Here is a 20,098-nt window from a genome sequence, read left to right as displayed (position 1 = left end):
CCAACATTGGTCCCTGAACAAAACAATTCCTGATTGGAGCTGATTTATTATGTATAATGCTGTTTCTTTTCACACATAGTGGAAGACCTGTTTCTCTCAATTCTGTAGATCAAATTTTTCTATGTGCCAAATGACATGTGTCATATCTAAATATCTCTCATTCCTCCCAAAAAAGTCCTCTTGAATGTGTCCCTATTCACTGTCGATCTCTCGCAGTGTGGGCCTGGGGTTGAACATGAGCAGGGGGAAACAAAGGCCTGATCACAGCACACACACTGCTGCTGCAAAACAGCTTGTTTACCCCAGCAACTCACACCAGCACACACACAAGCTAAGCCTGAGCTGAGAGCCCATGAGGAGAAACTAACATTTACACAAGCTGGGAAGAACACAGCTTTCCTTAAAGGTCCAATACAGCCATTTTTATCTCAATATCAAATAACTTCTGGGTAACAATGAAGTACCTTACTGTAATTGTTTTCAATTAAAATGGTCAACAATATATATACAAAAATAGCTTCTTAGCAAAGGGTAATGTCTCAAGCAATAATTTTGCTAGGACCATTATCATTTTCACTATGTCACAGTATTATTACAACCTCATAGTGTGGAAATATATATAAAACACTGGACAATTGAGTTTTTGACTGCACAAGGCCTTTAATGGAATTGCAGGATAGTTTATTTAATCTGCCTGGATAACAGTTCCAATGAACATACCGAAGATCCTAACCACAACTGTTATTTCTGATTTCTTCTAAAATGTCAGTATTTCTGTTGAAATAACAAATCCCAATCCTTTCTAAAAGCGATGGGGACAATAGACAGAAAACCACAGAAAGCTCAGCAGATCAGAGAGAAAGATCCTAAGTAAGGACTTACGCTGTGAGTAGAGCAGGATCTGGATCTCCAACAGGGCACAGGTAAACAGCTGGAGGATGTTCTCCACCCCCAGCAGCTCAAACACCTGGCTGATAGGGAAGTCAAAGAGAGGCAGCTCTGCCGTGCTGGGCCTCTGGCACACCACTGGCCCATACACCCCCGAGAACTTCAGGGAGCGCCCAGCGGGAGGCAGGGGCACCTCGTACAGGATGTTGTAGACGTAGCTCTCCAAGGGGAGGGGTGGGGGCTGGGGGGAGGAGACGGCCTGGTGGAGCTGCTGGAGCACCTTCCTGCAGGCCTGGGGGAAGGCCATGGGCGCGATGAGGCAGATGCACTTGGACACATAGAGCGTGTCGCGGCTGATGTCGTAGGAGTTGAAGCGCTGCAGCCGGGAGATGGAAGGCGTGGGGAGGAGCGTGTGTTGGGGGTGGGGGTTGAGAGGGTGGGGATGGAGGTGGCGCTGGTCCTCAGGGCACCGTGGGGTAGTGGGGGTGTGCAGGATGTCGTATTGTTCGGCATTGTGCATGTGGTACAGGGTCTGCATGGCGCTGCAGATCTGCTTGCTGGTCACCTCTTCGTAGAAAGTGAGGGCAAAGCCGTACGTCCGCGAGCCGTCCTCCCGCGTGATGATGAAGGAGTGGAACTGAGGCTCACGTGTGTCCGCCTGCGTGCGGAAGGCCAGACCCTTTGGCATACACAGCTGAGAGATGAGGTAATAGATCAGGTTAGTCATCAGTAAAATTATACAGGTTCTAATCCATAATGATATACAGATGTAAACCCTGACAACAGAAATGGGTATAGCTTCAAATAAAATACACTTTGTGTTAGTTACACATTTTGCAGTTCCCTTACCATGCCAACGGCATCCTGGTCAAAGGGACTCCACTCCACATTCTCTGGGTAGTGCGCTAGAACTTTAGATTTAAAGGTTCTCCGCAGTGGACTCTGCTCAAAATTCTCACCTGAAAGAGAGGGAGAAATAGAGGGACATAGAAAAAGACAGAAGGAAAAAGAGAGAGCAAAAAATTCAGGACTCCGGGCCCAAAGTGCAACAGAAGCGCAAAAGGATGCAGAGGCCCAATCAGAAGCAGATTTGAGGCACAAGACAACTCTCCTCACAGGAAATAGGAAGTGAGCACAGTGGTCTGGAGAGAAAGGCTGTATTGCATCATGTAAAGCTGTCAACAGCATCCTGTACTGGGTCAGTGAAGGAAAGTAACCGCTGCCAAAGAGGTCAAATAGTCAGATAATAATAATTGTTTTGTTTGTATAAATCTATTCAGAAAAAGACAATAATTGTTGCTTGTAAGAAAACAAACTTTGACACATAGGATTACCAGTAAAGTGACAGCTTTTATGGCAATACAGGCAAAGCAACCCACAAAACAATCAATCAATTAAACAAACCAATACAAATTAAATTGATTCAGATCCACAATGAAAGCAGAAGTGATGCACACACCAAGACATGATTGATAAATCATTCAGAGTGGAAGGGGAGAGAACACATTGGCCAAGCAATACCAGCTCTGGTACATGTAGGTAGAACTGGGTGTGTGAGAGGTAGAGACGCAGTGATTGTCAAACAGATTGGCTTGTTGTTCAGTAGCTAGCTTCCAAAAGAGGAGGTAAAGGTAGAAGAGGAGGAGGGGGATGAGGAGAGAGGAGGAGGAGGACAGAGGGAGGACCGGGAAGGGTGGAAAGAGGGAGGAAGGACATACGGAAAAGTGCTTGCAGAGTTCCCCTCACCTGTACAGAACTGAGTTCTCAGAAACATTACAAATCAACAAAAGGAAAGTGCTGTGAAACAAGGGCGTGTCAGGTTAAAGGAGCAAGCGGAGGTGAGGTCATTCTGAGGAGGGGGGCTGGTGGGGGTTACCTTCATCTGCACTCGCCAATCCTCTGGCCCCATCTCTGAATTTAGTAGCCTCTATATACTGGCATAAAGCTACACAACAGATAAAATAACAGTAATTAATCACATGGCTACCTCTGAATACCGCATCATTTCTCAATATGTGCACACACAGCAGGAGTTACTCAGGACAGAAGGGTTCTGACAGTGTTCTCCTATAGGTGAGAGAAACACTGAGGGAACAACACATCCTCTTCATGTGTGTATGGAGGAGGTTTCTGTTAGGTTCAGGTTTCTGTCAAGTTTCTGTCTAAACCAGCTGGGTGTGTTTTCAGAGAATGTGTGTTGCTGTAGCAATGCGGTGCTCTCCTCTCCTCTCCAAAGCCCATGATTAATCCCTGTTGTCAGTGCTATGCTGTGGATTATGATATTACAGTGAACACACTTGAAGAACTGTATCTGTGTGTTATAATACATGAGGGAATATGATCAGGCCTGTGCTGGTTCTGAAGAAAGCAACACAGTGTAACTTACGAAGAATGAGATAATTTAAAAACACCTGAGAGGATTGTGGACGATCCAAAAAAAAACACACATTAACTGTAGTGTTTCAGAACAAGTGGAATGTGGCAGACACAGGGCTATAAAAAAAGAAACTAGGGTACTGAACAAAGAAAGTAATTGTTAAACAATATGTTATCCTGAAAGTATAAAAAAATATGTGCTCGGCTGTAAGTCAAAGTTATGAATGACACACATTCTTCCCTATATGGTCATAACAGTACATTGTCCCATGGAGTCTTGTCTTGAAAAAGGCCTGGCAGCCCAGACATCAATAATAAACCGTCTCCATTCTATATTGTTGTCTTTGTCTTTCTCTAGTCAAAGCTATGAACAAACATGTTCTTGATTGCCAGAGGTAGGAGTCGGTAGATCATGTGTATTCTAAGTCTGTGGGAGATCATAAGACTCTTTAGACTACAGGTCGACTGATTAATCGGAATGGCCGATTAATTACGGCCGATTTCAAGTTTTCATAACAATCGGAAATCGGTATTTTTGGGCGTCGATTTTTAAAATATTTTTTATATACCTTTATTTAACTAGGCAAGTCAGTTAAGAACACATTCTTATTTTCAATGATGGTCTTGGAACGGTGGGTTAACTGCTTTGTTTAGGGGCAGAATGACAGATTTTCAACTTGTCAGCTCGGGGGATCCAATCTTGCAAACTTACAGTTAACTAGTCCAACCGTCTAACCACCTGCCTCTCATTGCACTCCACGAGGAGCCTGCCTGTTACGCGAATGCAGTAGAAGTCAAGGTAAGTTGCTAACTAGCATTAAACTTATCTTATAAAAAACAATCAATCAGTCATAATCACTAGTTATAACTACACATGGTAGTTGCCTTTCTTAAAATCAATACACAGAAGTATATATTTTTAAACGTGCATATTTAGCTAAAAGAAATCCAGGTTAGCAGGCAATATTAACCAGGTGAAATTGTGTCATTTCTCTTGCATTCATTGCACGCAGAGTCAGGGTATATGCAACAGTTTGGGCAGCCTGGCTCATTGCAAACTAAGTTGCCAGAAAGTTACGTAATTATGACATACATTGAAGGTTGTGCAATGTAACAAGAATATTTAGATTTGGGGATGCCACCCGTTAGATAAAATACTGAACGGTTCCGTATTTCACTGAAATAATAAACGTTTTGTTTCGAAAATTATAGTTTCAGGTTTCAATCATATTAATGACCAAAGGCTTGTATTTCTGTGTGTTATTATGTTATAATTAAGTCTGATTTGATAGAGCAGTCTGACTGAGCATCAGCAGGCCCGTAATCATTCATTCAAACAGCACTTTCGTACATTTTGTCAGCAGCTCTTCGCAAGCACAGCGCTGTTTATGACTTCAAGCCTATCAGCCTAATGGCTGGTGTAACCAATGTGAAATGGCTAGCTAATTAGCTGGGTGTGCGCTAATACTGTTTCAAACGTCACTCGCTTTTAGATTTGGAGTAGTTATTCCCCTTGCGCTGCAAGGGCCGCGGCTTTTGTGGAGCAATGGGTAACGATGCTTCGAGTGTGGCTGTTGTCGATGTGTTCCTGGTTCGAGCCCAGGTAGGGGCGAGGAGGGGGACGGAAGCTATACTGTTACACTGGCAATACTATAGTGCCTATAAGAACATCCAATAGTCAAAGGTATATGAAATACAAATGGTATAGAGAGAAATAGTCCTATAAATACTATATTAACTACAACCTAAAACCTCTTACCTTGGAATATTGAAGTCTCATGTTAAAAGGAACCACCAACTTTTATATGTTCTCATGTTTTGAGAAAGGAACTTAAACGTTAGCTTTTTTACATGGCACATATTTTACATGGCACATATTACTTTCTTCTCCCAACACTTTGTTTTTGCATTATTTAAACCAAATTGAATATGTTTCATTATTTATGAGGCTAAATTGACTTCATTGATGTTTTATATTAAGTTAAAATAAGTTTTAATTCAGTATTGTTGTAATTGTCATTATTACAAATAAATACATTTCTAAAAATCGGCTGATTAATCGGTATCGGCTTTTTTGTTCATCCAATAATCGGCATCGCCATTGAAAAATCATAATCGGTCGACTTCTATTAGATATTACACTTCCTCTTCTAATTGTAATGTGGGGAGTTCAAAATAATGAAAAACGATCTACCAAATCTATTCATTTTAAAATGTTGATTACCTTTTACAACAGTAAACAAGTTGTCCCAGATGAATGATGCAGTGCCCCCCCTTGGGCCAATAGAGATATCGCGTCTCACTAACACTTCAGTTAATTACTATAGCTCCCACCTTTGACCAATCAATGCAATTTTGTAAATGCCGGATCTCTATGGCAAGACGCATCATTCACCCAAGTTTAGTCAAAATCGTCCCAGTGCTGTCTGAGATATTGTGTGACTAACGTACAAATGGACAGACACAGATCCACAGTCCACTCCCCAATTTCATTGTGGGGGACAATTGTCATTCACTGATGATAAGGCAAGACGTGATGTAACTTTTTTTTGCAAACATATGATGGGGGTCCTTGGGGCGCTGGTTTACCCTGGGATGGGGTACCTGGGCAAGAAAATCGTGGCTGTAGAATTAACTGCTTAATCTGCTGTTTACTTTCACGTCCATAGCCTAGAATCCTGGGGTGGAAACTAGGCCAGGAATGTGAACAATTAGACTAGCCAAACAATGGAGTGGTATGTCAACAATACTTGACACAATCAGACAGGAGACAAACAGAGAGCACAAAGAAGACGGCATTCATCATGCTATCAGTAAGTCTATTCATATGTTAATGTTTAATTTGCATATACCCCACCCACTCCCCTCCCCCATATCCCATTGTGTGCCACCCATGACCGAGAAACGTATATGCCAAATAGAGTCCATATCGGTATTTCATAACAAATCATGGAAAATTTGCTCTTTTAGTATTTGTCCCGTAGGTTTCCTCAGTGAGGAAGCCCCCAAAACTACATTAAAGAAAAAAATGCTGAAAATATTATGCGGAGTATAATGCATGTTATATAATGTGCCACAAAACACTACGCCTATACATCACTGTATAAGATAATGTTAAGGCTGGTTTTCCTTGTTATGTAGTTACCTCTGGATACTGTACAAGGCAGGGCACCTAATAGCCAAGAAAAAAGTTTTCAATTGACACTCTTGTTTAACAAGCATTTGTGGGTGTTAAAAAGACACTGTCATGGGCCACTGAATTGATTCTTTCTCTGCCATGAGGCCTAGTACACATGCCTACGCACACACAGTACTGGGCTCAACCATGGACTTCCCAAAGTTACAAGTACTAGGCCACTGTCCTCGCTTGCAACACTCACTACCGAGTTGTAAACTGAATCTGCAAGCAACACCATTACAATAATTGTTTGTCAGGAGCTTCATGAAATGGGTTTCCATGGCAGAGCAGCTACACACAAGCCTAAGATCACCATACGCAATACAAACTGTCGGCTGAAGTGGTGTAAAGCTTGCTGCCATTGGACTCTCAACTCTCTCTCTCTCTCTCTCTCTCTAGTCCTGCGTGCCAGGGACTGCCTCCAGAACAGACCCCCTCCTGTGCTCAACCTACATACCATTCCTAGTGCCATCACGGCCAACTGAGCTGAGGTTGGAATGACTCAGGAGAGCAGAGATGCCTCGTGCCTCTCAGTTATCAGAATGCTTAGCTCGTCATCATCACAGCAGAACATTCATGCGGACATCGCTAACATATCAAAAACCGATCGCAACAAAGACACCATGACCTTCTCACTGAGTGAACCTAGCCAAAAATGCAGCAAAGCTATGGGCCATTTGGCTCATTCACACAGAGGAGAGACAGCTTATTTTTATGTTATTCACAGCCTTCAGAGCAAGGCCTTCCTCTGAAATACCCATGAGTGTTTTTCTACTCCATTAACTGGGCCTGTTGGGATTCCACACACAAATGCCCAACGCCGTGCCACAGCAGAATTCATTATTTACACAAGGTCGTGAGAACAAAAAACCTGCACACTGCTGAGAGAGTGCATAAACAAGAAACAGAGGAAGAAGACAGACACTACTGCATTCTAAGTACTATATCCATATCCCCCAGTACCATGGGCATGAGCATTCCCATCTTTCATTCAGGAGAGGAGATGATGGAGAGAGAAGGTGCTTGATTTAACTTGCTGCGACCGCCAGATGGATGGGGTTTGAATGTTAGCAGCGATTCCATTGGTACTTAGCGCAAACTCCACCCACCTGGCGTGCCGTTGAACTCAATCAAGTGCCCAACACGACACCATGTTCTTGAGCATGAGGCGCCTTCAGAGCAAACCCACCTCTCAGGACAATGGATTATCCTATGGGGTATTACTACACCACATCAGATGTCACACTGACATAAAGATGAGGGAGGCCAGCATCCTCGTCTTACAGCGCAATCTGTCCACATAACAGAGCAGAGATGAATGGGATAGGGGTAGAGGATCTAGGGGTTTAATCACTTCCTTGAATGAGAAATAAGAAAGGGCATATTTCTAACATATGGAGGAGAGCTTAGTAAATCAGCCCTGTTGATTAACAGCCACCAGTAACTCTTTACGCCAAGGGGACAAGACGGGTAATGAGTAACTGCTCCATCTATCCAAGACACTTGTATGGATGGGGATTTAAAATCCTCTATATTATACCAGTCACTGGCCATGTATAACTGAGTGGACTGAGATGGATGGGTTCACTCCATGTTGACTCCAGCAGCATAACGTCAGGCGATTAGTAAGACAGACAGGAGCAGGCGGCAGAGAAGCTTTCCTGTGAGAATGGGATGCGTAGCTAAATACCTGGAGACACGCAGCTGTGGGCAGGAGACCCCTTTGTGAGAGCAGAGAACCATTTGTTTACAAATGTCTGAGACAATCATGGGGAAAACCAGTAGTCCTCTTTTCATACAGCACACCTGACTGATGTCTCAATGTACTGTATCAGTGGAGGAATCTCATACAGAATAATGCAAATTGTTGTTCTGATATCTTTTAAAATGCCTAGGGGGCTTCCTATATCAGGACACCTACTGGACAAACACTAAGAGGTCATCATTGACTGTGACCTTTAAGAGAAAGCACAAAGCTTGATGCCCTCTACCCCTTATTCTTCCATTGTCAGTTAATCAGAACAGGATCCTTGCATTTCTTTGAGGACCGTTCATTACGGTCTGCTACTTCACTTCAAAAGTACCAGGTAAGTATGTACCTTTAGAGACACTACTTTATTATAGCACTATGGGTGGTATGCCTATGCTGCACATTGTAAATAGACTACCATGACCCATGTTCCTATGTTGGCTGTCTATATAAACGTTATCAAAATGTACTATCATACCCATTTTTCCTTTGAATGTATTTCATGTAATTCACTGTACACTATTCAGAAATGTAATAATAAATGCAGACATTTCACACCCACAACACAACACATCTGGAAAAGGGGACAGCTCTCATAAATTTGTGTAAGGGGGGACATGTTTAATACAGTGGACCACAGAGTTCCAGGAGTATGTAGTATGAATGCTGGACACAGGATAAATGAACAAGTATTCTTTCACAGTGTAAATGGCTGATACCTGTATTATGAAACTTACTGTACAAATAATAAAATAGCTCAATCTCCAAACTCAATGTGGCATCAGGGTGGCATGCCTTACATAACACATAGGCACATGGGTCATGGTTGTCCATGTTACATGGTGGGGGCGTGTCATATGCAAATTAGGTTAAAATTACCCCAACGATACACACAACTAGGGGAGGGAGACTACACGAGACTAGCGCTCGCTCACACAACGCCATGGTCTGAAATTGTGAGGCCGGTTGGACATACTGCCAAATTCTCTAAAACTATTTTGGAAGGGGGTTATGGTAGAGAAATGAACATTAAATTATCTGGCAACAACTCTGATGGACGTTCCTGCAGTCAGCATGCCAATTCCCCCCTACCTCAAAACTTGAGATGTCTGTGGCATTGTGTTGTGTGACAAAACTGCACATTATAGAATGGCCTTTTATTGTCCCCAGCACAAGGTGCACCTTTGTAATGATCATGCTGTTTAATCAGCTTCTTGATATTCCATACCGGTCATGTGGACGCTCACTAACAGGAATGTAAACAAATTAGTGCACAAAATTTGAGAGATATTTCTGGGCTCATTTATTTCAGCTCATGAAACATGGGACCAACACTTTAGATGTTGTGTTTATATTTTTGTTTAGTGTAAGAACAGATTCATGTAGCATTCAGATAAAGTTAGTGGCAACGTGAAAGAATCCTCTGCCCCTAAACACTATCTTGTGTCTTGCTAGGCTTTTTCGTAACATTATCTAGGGGTGAACAGAAACGACTGTCAATCTCGCCTGGCTTTTCCCGTCTGGCTGCTGGTAGTGCTTTCAGGGTTTGTAGCTTCCACAGAGAGATGTACTGTATGGACACTGTAACCAGGGGTGACATGTACAGAATGACCTTCTAGACTAGTCATAAAAGAGACATGGGTAATGTACTCTTTTTCACTGAACCAACTCACACAGCCTGTAAAAACCTTGCCTAATGGCAAAGGTAGGAAATTCCAAATGCCAAAGGATGAGTAGGACTGAAAGCATGTTTTCTCTAACTTTATGAAAAGACTGAACTCTTTCCAGTATAGTATATTGTGAAAGTAGAGTCCCAGTGGAAGCCAATCATTGCTTTTCCTTGTTTCCTTGTGGTTCAACATGGTCTGGCCACAGCTTACCTCTGGCTGTGACCAACGTTGAAAATGAATTGTCTCCATTTCCTTTCAACAGAAGCGGCGTGAGCCTTTCTTCATGGCAGCCTGCCTCCTCAGCAGCAGAGCTGAGATCAAATGGACAGACAGGCTGAGAGGTAATGAGGGAGTCAGTCTGCATCATCGCTTTCGTAAAAACGCTATCTGCTCCTCTGCCGTGCAGCAGTCTTAACCCTCTTCATAAGAAAGGCTTCCTGTTTCCACAGAGTGGAGCAGAGGAGATAGAGAGAGCCTCAGGGTGCTGAGAGGGCAGAGTTAGCTTATCATACAAGCTTTTCTCCAGTCATGAACTCTGCCTGGGATTTAAAGGCAGGTTTCCTTTATGTGAAGCATTTATTTCAGTTCTGTATGACTTGAGCTTTGACATCCAGAGTCAGGAACTGCAGAGAGGTCTCAAGGCATGTGTGGACCATGCACACCCCATAGTGAATGTATGTATGTATGTATGTAACTGTATAATGAAAAAAATATAAACCCAACATTCAACAATTTCTGAGACTTTACTGAGTTACAGTTCATATGAGAAAATCAGTCAATTGAAATAAATTCATTAGGCCCCAATCTATGGATGTCACATGACTGGGAATAGAGATATGCATCTGTTGGTCACAGATAACTTTAAAAAAAAAACAGGCCTCACAATGGGCCTAAGGATCCCGCCACGGTATTTTTGTGCATTCAAATTGCCATCAATAAAAAAATGCTTGTTGTCCGTAGCTTATGCCTGCCCATACCATAAACCCACCACCACCATGGGACAGTCTGTTCACAACATTGATATCAGCAAACCGCTCGCCCACACAACGCCATACACATGGTTTGTGATTGTGAAGCCAGTTGGATGTACTGCCAAATTTTCTAAAATGACGTTGGAGGCGGCTTATGGTAGAGAAATTAACATTCAATTCTCTGGCAACAGCTCTGGTGGACATTCCTGCAGTCAGCACGCCAATTGCACACTCCTTCAAAAATGTAGACATTTGTGGCATTGTGTTGTGTGACAGAACTGCACATTTTAGAGTGGCCATTTATTGTCCCCAGCACAAGGTGCACCTGTGTAATGATCATGCTGTTGATATCAACTTCTTTATATGCCACACCTGTCAGGTGGATGTATTATCTTGGCAAATGAGAAATGCTTACTATCAGGGATGTAAACAAATTTCTGGGATCTTTTATTTCAGCTCATGAAATATGGGACCAACACATTACATGTTGCGTTAATATTTTTGTTCAGTGTAGAAATCTGCCTTTTCTAATCTCAGAATATAGAGACGTATTATGTGTATTGCTCAATAAAAAAATGGCTTGGCATCTTCTCAGTATCAACTTCTCGAGTCGAAAAGTGATTTTGAAATACAAAAAAAGTACAGAAAGGAGAGATCCAGCAGGGCCATCCGAAGTGTCTAAAAATCAACCAGTACCAGAGGGCTAGATCTTTCAAGGGCACACACACTTGATTCCCCTATTCAATTATACTTCCATGTGTATAACACTTCAACAGTCATTATTCAATTCCACAAGGTTACAGATTTGCTTAAACACTATTTAGTTAGACACTGTAAGATGCCCGAGGAAAACTCCTTAGGACTTGAGCTCCTTTAAAACACCTATGAATTATTAACAGGCAGTGAATATGATTGCAGACCCACAATGAACCTGTGTGGGGGCTTTATAGTGATGTCATTCATTGAGGGATTAAAGAGAGGGGGTGTCTGGGAAACTCAAGGGATGTTAGTGTTTGAATAGTGTGGGGGGCGCTCAGAGTGAGTGTGTGTATGTGTGTGTGCGTGTGTATGTGTGTGTGCGCGCGCATGTGTGTGTGTGTGTGGGTGGGTTGTGTCAGCTGCCTGTCCCCAACAGGACCAAGTTGTGAGCTAGCCAATCACGTCGGCCTGGCAGGAGGGCCCCAAATACATATGCTAATCTGGTCTCATCCTGCACCCTAACACTGTCGCATAAATGAGAGTTTTGTCATCAAGTTTGCCACGTTTTGGCTGCTGCAGCCAGTGATATAACTGCCCCTGATGGAAAAGTCAGTGTCAGGAAAAATGACAGCATGTGCATGTCATACTGAGGTAGAGCGATATTAGCTGGTTAGTTATATCGATTTTTCTAAAATACATTGTGATCGTGACATGGCATACAATTATGTGACCTCTGTCCATGTTGCTTTGGAACGGATCACATTTAATAATTACCAGTCTGTCATATTGGATATGAAGAGTACTTACTGGAGATCACACAGCTTTGGACCATAATAACTTCAGCATTTTGAAACAAAAAGAAGAGGACAAAAGGAGTTCTATGAAAAATTAAAAAAGAATAGTCTCATCTTAAGAGGCTTTGTGCACAAAAATCAAAGAGAAAATGGGAGAGGGGGCCGAAGACTATCTTGTCTCTTTGTGGATGGGACACAAGGAAATGCAGTGCCCTACAGAGGAAAGCTTCAGGCCATGTTTAGGCAGTGAAGAGAGAGAGTGGGTTTCTGTTCCCCCGTCAGAGCTCATGATCTGGAGGTGCTAATCATGCACTGGTCACAGCACAGAGGCATTCTGAGACAGACAGCTCATCCTCATTCACCTCAGCCTTATCATTTCTACCCTCAGTCCCCATATTCCTAACGTCAACGCGTTGACAGTCAGAGCCCCCTTATGAAAGTGAAATCTGCTTTTTTTCCTGACAGCTTTTTCAATTTCTATATTGGAAGACATTTTTTATACCTCCCCCAGAAACACTTGAATCATTCTCCTCTAACATGGATGTCCTCAGGCAAGTCACAATGTCCGCTCATTATGGGGGCTTGAACACTTATAAGAGAACCTAGTCAGTACAGTGATACAGTGTTGGGGTCCAACTGTTACAGAACATTGCTAGGCCGATATCTCCAGGCGGACTCCTGTTCCGGTTCTTAAGACAAATAACCCTCTAAAGGACACATCTGTTTTAAGTCCTGGTGGTGTAACCCAATAAGGGACAGTGTCTTGGAGAAACATGATGGAGGCTTCCTGTGAGGATATATGGGCTCTTTGAACCAATACAAACATACTGTACAGTGTAGCCTCTATACAGATTACAGAAAACTGCCTGAGAAGGACAGGATGAGTGACAGCTGTCAGTTAGGCACAGCTGTTCAATTCACCACTAAAACCTCCTCCTATCATTGGTGGTGATCAGAGAAAGGGCTATCTGGAAAGCCCCATCCATCCTGACTGCCTGACTTCACCGTTTGAGTCAGAACACAAGCCATGGAAAGACCAGTGTGACTCAAACCACACTGTAAAACTGACAAATCAGCTTGTGTTCACAGGCGACCTGAATTGTGGGGTTTCTTATGATTTCACAAGGCTTCTGCTCACCTGAAGTGAAACTGCCAGATCAGCGTATGGGCAAGCCCCTCTTTCTCCAACAAACATCCCAGCAGATTGAGAGGGGTGATAAGAGCATGCGTCATGGACCACACTACCTTAATTGTGTTTCTTAAGGTGTCAGCACGCTTCAGTTAGGCTACGTGCCTAGCCGAACTGAACGAGTGTACTCGCATGCTCCCGTAAAAAACCCTCATTTGAAAAACAAGAAAAAAGCGTCAATAGTTTGTCTATTTTGAGAAGCTGTAGCAAGTATACACTTCGTCAAAATAGTCCGAATTAATCTAAAATAACTCAAGAAATCTGTCATTAATTTTGAAGTTTTTACCGAGAAGATTTTAGCCGCATAATTTTACATCCAACTAAGATGTTTGGTGCAGTACTTCTCAATTAAACATTTGCATGAAAACAAGTGGTCTTTCATTGAATGAAAACAAAGACTTTATTGAAGAAGCCCTACTGTTGACCAATCACCAACGAAGGGGCGTAGACTTTGCCTACCGACTTCGGCTTCCCTCAAGAAAAAAATGTGTATGCCCGAACAGCTGAAAAAACCCTTACCGGTGTCAGAAACTAACAAAGTCGTCACAAAATGTTGTCATGATATATGCACAAACTTTTCCGAGCTGTTTTGGCTGGAAAGTGTGCGGACGCCTTTAGTCGACACACTCACCAGAGCACACACTGATTGCATAGACTCTAGAGACTGCAGCTCGCTCAATCCACTTATCACATGACACCCATCATCTGGTCTGATTGGTCAGAGAGAGCAGTTTGTGCTGGGCTGTCTGTTTGCTGTGTGCACGTGACTCCCCTCCAGTCTGCCAGGGAGAAGAAGAGCTCTCCCACTCACCGCTGCTACTGTATATGAAGCAGCTCTGATAGCTCTGCTAGTGCTAACTGGGTCTCAGTAGCCTGAGAACGAGAGAGGCAGCAGGAAGTTCATACCGAGAACACATAGCCTGCACACGGCAGGAACCGTACTGCTTGCAATATCTCCACATTGTATAGTTGTGGTGGAGGGCGTTATCAAGAGATACCAAAATAGCTGCATGAGAAAGCATTCATGTAACCATCCAAAGGCCTTGTTTCTCAAAGAGGATACATACTCCATGGATCTCTACTGTAGAGAGAGAGAGAGGTGCTTTTCCAATGAAACATATGTGTTTCCATCAGGAATGTGACACAAAAGACTTGTTGCAAGCAGAACCAACAACCTCTGCATCATCACAACAGTTGCTTTGTGAGAAGATGTTAAAGTCTCCAGTAGCCATTGTTATATAAATGACACTGAAAAGTATCCTGGGCTTGGCCCCAAGTCAGAGCAGGTCTGCAAGAGCCATTTCCAGTGAGACCCGGGTGCCGGCTCGCATAGATGGAAACAGAAAAGTCTGAGTCTTTTTGGTAAAACAGTGACGTAAATCTTCAGTGGAAATGTGCCAATGGTATATTTGTTTGCAGACCATGACAGTAGACTAGTAGGGAGAGGAGAAGGGAAGTAGAGGTCAGGTGAGAGTGACTTAAGGCCCAGAGAGATGTCTGAAAAAATCACCATTTGTGGTGAGCAAATGATCCAGAAATAAACTGTAAAGCTTCAGGGTGACAGCAGTGTACGTGTCCACACTCTCTGTCACTAGCCAGTCTCTGCAGTCAGTCGGTGAGCAGTAGGACAGAGGCCAGGCTGTAGGAAGCTTAGACTGAAGCTGGAGATAAACTTTAACTTCACTAAGTTTAAGCACCAGCTGTCAGAGCAGCTCACAGATCACTGCAATTAGCCCATCTGTAAATAGTCCATCCAACTACCTCATCCCCATACTGTATTTATTTATCTTGTTCCTTTGCACCCTAGTATCTCTACTTGCACATTCATCTTCTGCACATCTACCATTCCAGTGTTTAATTGCTATATTGTAATTACTTAGCCACCATGGCCTATTTATTGCCTTCCCTCCCTTATCCTACCTCATTTGCACACACTGTATATAGACCTCTTTTTTACTGTATTATTGACTGTATGTTTGTTTATTGCATATGTGTTGATGTATGTGTTGAACTGCTTTGCTTGATCTTGTCCAGGTCGCAGTTGTAAATTAAAACTTCTCAACTAGCCTACCTGGTTCATTTAAAAAAAAAAAAGACACCTTAACTTGGGGCTTGTTTCTCAATTTCCACCTGAATGACGTGCCCTGTTGCTCAGGCCCTTTATAACCTTTATTTAACTAGGCAAGTCAGTTAAGAACAAATTCTTATTTTCAATGACGGCCTAGGAACAGTGGGTTAACTGCCTGTTCAGGGGCAGAACGACAGATTTTGTACCTTGCAAGTTCAAACCCCCGAGCTGACAACCTTCCGGTTATTAGTCCAACGCTCTAACCACTAGGCTACCCTGCCGCCAGGATATGCATATAATTGGTACCATTTGAAAGAAAACTCTTTGAAGTTTCTAGAAATGTTAAAATAATGTAGGAGAATATAACACAAAAGATATGGAAGGACAAAATCCAAAGAAAAACCAACCAGAATATTTTTTTAGAGAGACACCATCCTCTTAGAACGGCAAGTATAAGGTCATATTGGAAATGAGCTCCCTGGTTGCATTTCCTATGGCTTCCACATGGTGTCAGCAGTCTACGTTCAAGGTTTCAGGCTTGTAACTTCAAAAACTAATAAGAAATATCAGTTTTAGTACAGGGACACAGTCTTGGAAATTCGTGTTTGCGTGCGCCATGAAGACAGGATGCACCTGCTAAAATCGGTTTCCTATTGAACATACTTCTTTCCATAAGAAATGTTATAGTTTGATTATATTTTAGGGTATCTGAGGAGTATATAGAACCGTATTTTGACTTGTTGAAACAAAGATTAGGGCTAGATTTTCGGATTCCTTTCTCTGCATGTTGAACAGGTGGATTATGCAAATCGATGGAGCCAACTCAACAGACCTTTTGTGATATAAAGAATGATTTAATCTAACAAAATGACACTACATGTTATAGCTGGGACCATTTGGATGACAAATCAGAGGAAGATTTTCAAAAATTAAGTGAATATTTAATCGCCATTTGTAAATTTATGAAACCTGTGCCAGTGGAAAAATATTTTAATGTGTGGCGCCGTCCTCAAACAATCGGATGGCATGTTTTCACTGTAATAGCTACTGTAAATCGGAAAGTGCAGTTATATTAACAAGAATGTAAGCTTTCAGCTGATATAAGACACTTATATGTACCTAAATGTTTAATATCCATAATTTTTATGATTATTTATTTGAATTGCTCACCATCCAGTTTCACTCTCACTAACTAGTCAATCACGACACTACCTCACCACATCAGAGCTTAAGGAAGGCCAACGCTAACAGCCGTGTATACAGCTGGAGGAGATTCACAAATATACCCACAGGGATACATTTTCACAGACATTCCCACAATGTCTCAGTGACGTGGCAATACCCCATAGAGAGTAGTACACTCACAACATTGCTAGCGTATTGTCCTCTTGCTACGACATTGCAGTAACATTGTAAAAGCGTTTTTATTTTGTCAGCTAGTAGGATCTAGCTAAAAAGCAGGAGGGCAAATGTGATGTATTGTAATCCTCTATGATTAGACAAGATGCTCCCTAACCATTATAACCTACCCTGTTGATCCTTGACCACAATGAGGAAGGTTACATCAGGGTCTGGCCCAAGGCAGTTTTCACTATTCAGAATCCCCGCCAGGCATGCAGTCACTTCCTATTCCCTGACCCAAACTTACAAGAGGAGGAATCCTGGAAGCATATAATTCAAAACACATTCTACATAAAACACACAGTTTGAGATATCTGGCAGGCCAACAGCTTTAATTCCTTTAGATGTGGCTGACAGACTCAGGAAACAGTCTGTAACAAGCATATCTAATAACAGCCTATTGTACCATTAGATCAAACAGTGCTATAAGTCTCAGCAGTGCACTCATGGCCCTGGAACTATGCACGGAATGGCAAAGAGGACAAATTCCTCATCCCATATCAACTCAGCCAATAGAACCCTCAGACCCCAAAAAGGCTTTCCATTGTCTGAGTGAGTCGCTGCAGGAGAAAACATGAAGGCCAAGTATGGAACCTACAGGATAACCTCTAGTCTTCTACAGTCTAATCTCTGGTCAGAGGACCACCATTATTTGTCTAATTCACTCTTCCTAGATGGCATGTCATTCAGTAATTCATCAATCTCCTGCTGAACACCCCAGTGACTTTAACTTTCACCAGCTGGTCTCTCTTTCATTAGAAAGGCAGGTACTTGAGGAGAGGAGACAATCATGATAAGAATCTGAATAGCATAATTCTCTCTAGATAAACAACAGGGAAGTGAACACATCCTTGACTGATTTCTGTAAAAGATTCTACTTCCACTTTTACACTGAGAGGAAGGAAATGTGTCTTTGCGATAAAGATTTTAAAAATTACTAATGCAAATGCTGTTAATAATTTATCTAAATCAGATGTGTTAAGTACATTTGCATAAGAGAGATCTTGTGTGTGTTATCTAAAGATGTTTCCATCCTTCCTGCAAAAGAACTGTCCCTTGATAAGTAGAACCTTAGGCTTATGTTAAGTGAAATGAGAGACATGCAAGGTGGTGCCACTCAAACCAGTGAGTTGTGTGTGTTTTTATTACGGCAGTTCACGGTCTTCTCTTTGCCTACATTATACCTCATTATTTTATACTGTAAAACTAGGATAGTTTATGAGGGGAAACTGTACAGTCAAGGCACAGGATGCATGCTCATTGTGTTTGTTGAACCAAACAAGGGTTTGTTCTTTCCAGAGAGCCTACAGAGGTGGAGAGCAACTAATGACGTCTCACGAGACAAACAAAATAAAATTGTGCTGATTCATGATTGAGACCACCTGCGAGACTAACAAAAATGTCCCAGCAGTATAATAAATTATTGTTCTGATTTGTATATATTCATAAACAGGACGTGATGTTTACAGCAGAAAACGTTAGAGCTTGATTGGGAAGTAACAGTTGAGTTTAGGGAAATGCACATACTTACATAGGAATACCTAGGATAGGATAAAGTAATCCTTCTCACCCCCCCCCTTAAATGATTTAGATGCACTATTGTAAAGTGGCTGTTCCACTGGATGTCAGAAGGTGAATTCACCAATTTGTAAGTCGCTCTGGATAAGAGCGTCTGCTAAATGACTTAAATGTAATGTAAATGATATCCTTAGACCCTAGGCTACCAAAAAAATAATGTAGCCTGACTTGTCCTTTGAAAACAATGTCCGAGATTCTACAAGTTCCTTCCATAAACATAACTGTTGTTGACAAGAAAACCAAGATCAGCATCTTCAAGTACTCCCACACCAGTTTCACTTCTTTACAAACTCATACACAACTAACCCACCACCCTGAGCTCAGGAAGAGTTCACCCCCACCCCACCTCATCTCCCCTAGAGACCCATGACACTCCCAAGAAATAGCAGACCCAGGCAAATAATGACATCATCCTGACATATTCAGTGTTCAGAGAACCTTATGGTCCTTGATACCCCCAGTTTCACTCGGTTTTCTGCACTCTGCCATGCATTGATCAATTGATTTCGATCTATCACTGAGGGTAGGTGTGTAAGAAGGCAGAGGGGAATCAGATTGTTCAGATGTCATAAACAACTAAGAAATCAGATGTGCTTCTTGGATATAGCTATTTTTGGCCTAACCTGCTTGTGTATTTGTATATATATATATATATATATGTTGATACATGTGTAATTACAATTGACAGTATGGTAATATCAACGTACTACTGATAGGGGAAACATCCCTGTTATTTACAAATTGTAGAAATAGAAACATGTCTTATTCAGACCCAATCAAGGTCAGTGATCTACGTATGTAAATGTGTCTGCCCTGCTTTTGACCACTTAATGCGTGCTGGCTATACTCAGGAGATTAATCCATTAACAGTTTTTCGTTGTCTTTAATTACAGCTGGAACATCGACGGCCTACAGTTCTCGAGCATTTCAAGGTAACAACATTTATTGGAATAATCCCTTCTAAACGATTAGACGTAACGTTATAACATAAAATGGAAAGGTAGAAAATAGGAACTCGTATGAACAACACTAATGTGCCGTCCTACTTACTGATGTACACAGTATTACCAGTTATCAACCCATTATAAACTGTCATGTTTTTATTGTTTAAACATGGATATACTACTGTACTCCAAAATCTATATAAAAGAAACAAACTAAAACATAAACCATGCAGAATTATTCTTATGGTTCCCCAGCCCGTGCACAACACTTACCTGACAGTTCGTCTGGTTCAAGCCCGCTTTCAGTGTCAAGTCCGCAGATAACAAAATAATCTGCGAATCGACATGAATTCGAGCTGAAGCCGGTGGTCATTTTGAGACTGGTCCGGTGGTACCCTTTTCCTCGGCTTTTTCAGCAGGGTGCATATTAAAGGATCGCGTAGTGATTTCGCGTAGCCATTGTGGATGTACTGCAAAGCCTGAAAATCAGAACAGAATGCCAGCCGAAAGGCATTATGGGTCTTCAAGTACAGCTGTTTTCATCTGTCTCAGATCTTCTCAAACCCTTGCATTACCTCTGCGTAGAGGGAAC

The 20,098-nt window shown here is 42.1% G+C and overlaps 1 protein-coding gene and 1 non-coding gene across 6 annotated transcripts in view; one reads left to right on the top strand and one right to left on the bottom strand.

Moving 5' to 3' along the window:
- Positions 1–20,080, bottom strand: part of LOC135557651 (DENN domain-containing protein 5A-like) — a 48,645-nt gene extending 28,565 nt beyond the window's left edge. For 4 of the 5 annotated variants that reach the window (XM_064991137.1, XM_064991144.1, XM_064991162.1 and 1 more), the window contains exons 1-4: positions 19,780–20,080; positions 2,765–2,833; positions 1,738–1,847; positions 883–1,582 (exon numbers count right to left, since the gene is read on the bottom strand). In XM_064991137.1, the coding sequence (XP_064847209.1) occupies positions 883–1,582; positions 1,738–1,847; positions 2,765–2,833; positions 19,780–19,879 (979 nt within the window). In that variant the 5' untranslated portion in view covers positions 19,880–20,080. The remainder of the gene's footprint in view (positions 1–882; positions 1,583–1,737; positions 1,848–2,764; positions 2,834–19,779) is intronic. The other variant, XM_064991153.1, reaches the window with a different exon arrangement.
- Positions 6,217–6,271, top strand: LOC135506441 (U7 small nuclear RNA). The gene has a single exon (XR_010450501.1). It is a non-coding gene; the product is annotated as a U7 small nuclear RNA (small nuclear RNA).
- Positions 20,081–20,098: the final 18 nt, after the last annotated feature.

Source organism: Oncorhynchus masou, chromosome 2 (genome assembly GCF_036934945.1).
Source record: "Oncorhynchus masou masou isolate Uvic2021 chromosome 2, UVic_Omas_1.1, whole genome shotgun sequence".
Classification (NCBI taxonomy): Eukaryota; Metazoa; Chordata; class Actinopteri; order Salmoniformes; family Salmonidae; genus Oncorhynchus; species Oncorhynchus masou.
This window is presented reverse-complemented; position numbering and strand designations above follow the sequence as displayed.